Source organism: Gossypium arboreum, chromosome 8, assembly GCF_025698485.1.
Source record: "Gossypium arboreum isolate Shixiya-1 chromosome 8, ASM2569848v2, whole genome shotgun sequence".
Classification (NCBI taxonomy): Eukaryota; Viridiplantae; Streptophyta; class Magnoliopsida; order Malvales; family Malvaceae; genus Gossypium; species Gossypium arboreum.
Genome location: NC_069077.1, coordinates 57,411,980 through 57,417,814, shown reverse-complemented (window position 1 = coordinate 57,417,814; position 5,835 = coordinate 57,411,980). Strand labels below are relative to the sequence as shown.

The 5,835-nt window shown below is 27.8% G+C and overlaps 1 protein-coding gene across 2 annotated transcripts; it reads right to left on the bottom strand.

Moving 5' to 3' along the window:
* Nucleotides 1-2,383: 2,383 nt before the first annotated feature.
* LOC108469346 (two-component response regulator 24-like) lies at nt 2,384-3,847 on the bottom strand. Of its 2 annotated transcripts, none has more exons than XM_017770235.2 (3): nt 3,734-3,847; nt 3,329-3,608; nt 2,384-2,775 (listed from the first exon to the last, which is right to left on the bottom strand). In XM_017770235.2, the coding sequence occupies exons 2-3, from the start codon at nt 3,581-3,583 to the stop codon at nt 2,590-2,592; spliced, it is 441 nt and encodes a 146-aa protein (XP_017625724.1). In that variant the 5' UTR covers nt 3,584-3,608; nt 3,734-3,847; the 3' UTR covers nt 2,384-2,589. The 2 variants fall into 2 exon arrangements, with proteins under 2 accessions (XP_017625724.1, XP_017625725.1); XM_017770236.2 differs by having other exon boundaries at nt 3,329-3,604; nt 3,734-3,822.
* Between the last annotated feature and the right edge of the window lie 1,988 nt (nt 3,848-5,835).

The following is a 5,835-nucleotide window of genomic DNA, read 5'->3' as shown; positions in this document are numbered from 1 at the left end:
CAATTGCGCTCAACCACTTGTTAATATCAAATAGAAATTAATTTTAAAAAATAAAAATCTCCCATAGTGGAGAGATAATAGTAGTCTAAAATAAAACTAAAAGCCTACATTAATTCCTTTGGTGTGATATTTTAAAATTATATATATTTACTTGATAGTTATGCAATAGTAAAGATAATATTGAAAATACCGAATAGGATTTTTTTTCTTAAAAGAATTATTTGAACTTGCCACGATAAAATAATTTTTTCGTTGGAGCGATGATCTTAAGAAAATTTGACATCAACATTTTGATTGAAATAATTAACAATTTTAACTATTTGAACTAACTAATGACAATATAAAAGTAGAGGAATCAAATAATATAAAACACTAAAGCATATAGATTAAATAGAAAGTTTTAGCATAGTGTAGACATTAAAAATGAAATTTGATCATAGTCTTATAATGTAAAAAGAAAAAAAAGACAAACTCAAAAGAAACAAAAAGAAATTATATATATAACTACGTAATCTTTTAATAAAAAGCTAATAAAATTAACTATTTAGATTAATTAATAATATTATAAAAATATAGGGATTAAATTATATTAAAAATTAAAATATAAAAATTAAATATCAAATTTAAATATAATACAGACTAAAATAAAAATAAACCACTTAACTATAACATAAAAAGAAACAGGGAACATCCATTATATGGCACCGTACTTAAAAAACTCCGTCATATGCCACATGAAAATTTGGATATTTTTTTATATATTGTTTATAGGTAAAACTAGTATCATTTTAAAGATCGCATCATGATTTAATTTTCATGGTAATAAAGATCACTAAGGTTATCTTAAATTATTGTGTTTGATATAATATTATGTATCTATTTATCCTAAGTTTCTATGGTTGAAAATGCATAAAAAAATCGATTCAGCCTTTATTTTTATTCAACAATTACAGGATATAAGTTTAAGTGTGTTAAAACGTGTTTTACGTCAAACTTAAGTTGAAAAAAGATTACAGACTTAGTGTTTTATTATTATTAATGATCAAATAATGTTTTTTTTTTTTTGTATTCTCTATATCTATTATACATATGTTTGAGTTTTCTGTCTATACCTCTCAACAATATCATCTTTAATATTTAAACTTGTGTTCTCTCTTGAGAGTGCAATGTGCGTTGCCACTTACCCAATATTTGTTAGTAATAATCAAATATATATATATATATATATATATATATATATTATAAGGTCTAAGACCCGAACTAATATGGTCAACTTACTTAATTGTTGGATAATTATTATTTTTAAATAAATAAAATTAAAATCTTGAGTAAAATATGAAAGGGTTAGGTAAATTTTAAAAAAATATTTTTACTAAGGAAAGTAAAATATATAAAATTATCATAAATATAAATAATATTAAGATTTGTTATCATTAGATTTTTAGAAAATTATCACTTTAAGTTAAATTTTGTTTAATTATTTCATTAAATTTAAAAGTTATCATTTTCCTATTTTCTCACTTTCAATTTTTTTTGTGTTATCAATTATTTTAAATTTTTAGTAATAAATAAAAAATTACATTTTAATTAATACATATAATTAATTTGTGCATCAATCTAAAAAAATAAATGATTTATTAAAATAACAACTTTAAATTTTTACTGAGTTAATAATTTATAATAAAAAAAACTACTTTTCTATAAAAGATTGTAAAGTATGAACCTGTACTCATTCTTATATGTTCATATTTAATGGATATTAAATATTGTACGCCTAAATATGAATGATTTTTAAAAAATATATATTTTAAAAGTTAACAATAATTTTTTAAACAATAAAATAGTTTAATTCATGTCACTAAAAATATTTTTTAAAAGTAAATTATAATAATAGCCTTAATTGCTTATGAGATTTATAATTAAAGTTTGTCTTTTTATTCATTAAAAAATTTAAGTGTTTTATATTTTATTAATTGAATTAATGTCAAATTAATTCGTAAGATTAGCTTAATTAAATTTTTTACTAATAAGATAGATAAAGTCCTAAATAATTGGATGTGTTTGATTTATCATGAAACACATTTATTTTAAAAAAATAGTGGACATTCATTTATAAGGATGAAATTATTTTTATTAAATTATATAAATAAAATGAAGAAACTAATTTTAAATACCATTCTTCCTCAGTGACAACTTTTCACCTTTTTCGTCAAGGTTTAGATGTTTACTATCGGTGACTACCAAACATATTGATTTAATCACGGTGATTAAATTAATTTCGATTTTAAAGAAATCACTTCATACTAAACATCGTTCTTTGATACACACTGATTAAAGTGTTAAAAGTTCCACCAAAATTAATTTCTAAAATAAAAGGCATTACTCATTAAACTTTGTTTATTTAAATTTAAATAGGAAAAGGGAAATTACAGTAACATAGTACATAGGAACAACCATAAAGGCCAAAGTAAACCTACGCACACGCATATATATATATATATGTATATATGTCTACATAAAGCAAGAAGGCTTGCATTTTATTTCATAACTCACTGAACTAAGCTGCTGGTGGTGGTGGTGGTGGTGGTGTCAATCCTTCTTGTTGTGCTTGTTGAGCTCTTCCAGAAGAATACCGATGATCTCGGGAGTCAAAGGTTTTTCAAAGCAATAATCCAACCCTGCCTCCATGAAAGCTTGCTGCTCACCCGGTCCGTCTTTTGAAGTTACACCAACGATCATGCTAGTCACCCCCATAGCTCTCAGCTCCTTAGTAGCCTGTAAAAATATTTTATAATATAATTTTTTGTATGATTATTAATTACTCTGTTAAAAGGGATGGAAGTATTTTCGATGAGATTTATCATTGAAAAATGCATTTTCTGACAGTTTTGCTAATACAAACAGATCATATCATGCTTTTTGTAACCCTTTTAATTGAGCTATGGAACAAATTAGAAGGGCTGATTGCTTTCCTAGGTAAATAGATTCAAAATTTTGAAAATTTTATCTTTTATGCTCTACAATTAAAGGTATGTTTTTTTTTGGGTTAGACCGCGAATTGAATTTTATTTTAATTTTCAGCTTGGTTAGTCTAAAATTCTATTTCATTATTTAAAATTAAAAATATTTTTGTAATTAAATTTAAATATAAAAAATTATTATTAAATGAAAATTCGGGGCAAGTGGATCTTAACTCAGCAAAAAGTCTGTTCAAGACCTAATCCATAGACAGTGGGTTTATTGGATCGGAGGGGTAAGTTGTAAAGGTGCACCTATATAGTATAGAATTCTCGAAAGCATATATAGTAAATTATGTGTATCTACGTACCTCAACACCATTCATGACAGGCATTTCCTTGTCCATTAGAACGAGATCGAATGAAGCTCCCAAATGGAAAAGATCGACAGCAACTTTCCCATTTTCAGCAACTTGAACCTTTAGTCCATACTTCTTAAGATGTATATCATGGAGCAATCGCAGAAGTGGACTATCATCAACAACCAGCGCAGTCAAGTTATTGTTAACCACGTCTTCACCTGATATCATGTTCAATGATGAACTCGATGCACCATTTCCCGACATTTTTTCAAGCTTTGATATCACCTTTCTTTGAAAACACATTGAAAATATTAGCTTAATAACTCAAATCATGAAAATTACTTGCTCAAAACTACAAACAATAAACAAGTAAATAATAGGTAAAAATGTATGTATCCAACTTAATTTGATTACCTCAACGCTATCTTGTTAATTTGCTCGAATGCTTATGAATTTTTCGATGCCAATGATTGTATCCCTAAACTAGGTAAGTTTATATAGGCAATGGAAAGTGGTACCTTCCTTCTTACATTTAAAGAAATTTGATATTCATTAATAGTTTAGGATTTGCTTTTAAATATGTAGTTTGTCATGTAGAGCGGAAAGGAAAAAGGAGATTTTAAGTATTTAAAGACGTAATCTAGTAACTTGGATTTTTCTTTCCTTTTAAAACAACTTTTTTCAAAAATAAAAAATTAGAAAATCTCGTTTTTTTTATTGTTCTGGCAACGATATTATAAATGTTATCTTTCTCAGATTCGCATTTAAAAATGTAAGATATTGTAGAAACGAGGTCTAATTGCTTTTCAAAAACTGTGTCTAAAATAGTGCTTTGAACTGTGGCCACAATTTCAACCACGAAATCAAAAATGCGAAAATGTAAAGATGAATACTGAGATTATTTATGCAGTTCAACCTCAATCTACGTTTACGGAGCAATGATTCACTATATTTCTCACAGTACAACCAATGATTTAAATCCTAACACTGGCCCAATACTTACCAATTTAGTGACCTCACCGTTGTACAAAGACTAGATCACTCTCCCTTTAGGCTTCTCCTTCGAAAGCTTAGTTTTGCAGCTCAAGAGACTCTTTTGATTGCTTACAGAAACAAGGCAGACATAGAATGTTACTAAATTGAACAAATTTGTGCTCTTTTAATCTCTCGGTCTCACGGTTACCCTTTAACATAGACAAAACTGAAGTTTATGTACTACTTAAGTTTTGTTTACATAAGAGTTATATTTTAATCACTTTTCTATAAAGTAAAGCTAAAATTCAGCGTAGGATAATAATTTCATAAGAGTCTTGATGTAATCCAATTTCTTCAATCATAGAAAGTGACATAACTTGTTCCACAAGTAACCAGACTTATTCGTAAGAAACCAATCTTCAAGTCTTCAATTTCAACTCAATTGCTCTTCATGTTTTGGGTTTTACCATGTCCAAATGTCTTCAAAATAGATAGCCCAATACTTTTGTTCTAAACTTTGCCAACACTAAAAATAGGCAAGCTCGGGAATGAGATAGTGCTTGAAGTTGTAGCCACTGTTTTAGCCACAGTAACAACCTCATTATAAACCTTGCCTTCAAATGTGGCAAAAATCTCCCCCTTTGACAATTTTTGAACAAAACATATACAGGGAAATATAAACTTGTCACAATTACATATTCTCCCCCTAAGTAATTCCCCTTAATCATACACTCTTATCTTTATGATAACAAATAGAGCTATTCATTGATGAATGTATGAATACAATAAAGACACAAGCATAAGCTTGTTAATATGATCCAAAACATATAAGGGGAGGACTATAAGATTATTAGACTAAGTGAGCATATGTACAAAAGAATCATCATACCAAATTATGAGAATTGAAACCCTAAGTTTGAGGTTAATCTTGCACAAAAAAACCATCACACCACTAATACCTTCTTTTTGTTCAATGATTGCAAAGGGATCACTAAAGCTGCTTGGCCAAAATATCAACTTTATGGCTAATAGCTTGCTTTTTTGAGCTTTGAGGTCCTTGATCTACCTTTCATTCGCAACAATCTTATCAGAAAACAACTTGGGGAGCTCTGATCAAAAACATTTGATGTGCTTAAGGAACCAATAACTATGTCTGTATTTATGCCAACAATTTCAGGCACTATTGTGCCTTCAATAGGGGCTTCTTCGTCTTGAACATTCCCAAGGTCCAGGGGAGTATGCCTTTCTTATAACCACTTGTGATAGAACTTCAACTCAGGATACATCTTTTCATACTTCTCAGCAACCTTGATAATTTTGTCATTTTACAAAAATTGTATTTGAAATATGAGAGAAGGATAGGGAAGACTTAACTGATTACACCTTTTTAGCATGTCAAAAAATCTATGTGAAGATCAAGTCTCTAATATTAAATTGGATTCCAACTCTCACCTAACTCAATAGGATAATCGTCTTTTTTGTCGCATTGTGCCTCTAGTTATTGGGAAGCCAATTCTTTATGGCTATGACATTTAGGGCAA

Excerpts from the sequence above, each read along its gene's own strand:
- LOC108469346 (XM_017770235.2), bottom strand. The coding sequence starts at position 3,583 with ATGTCGGGAAATGGTGCATCGAGTTCATCATTGAACATGATATCAGGT. Across the intron at positions 2,776-3,328 it reads CTGTCATGAATGGTGTTGAG|GCTACTAAGGAGCTGAGAGC; the intron begins GTACGTAGATAC and ends ATATTTTTACAG.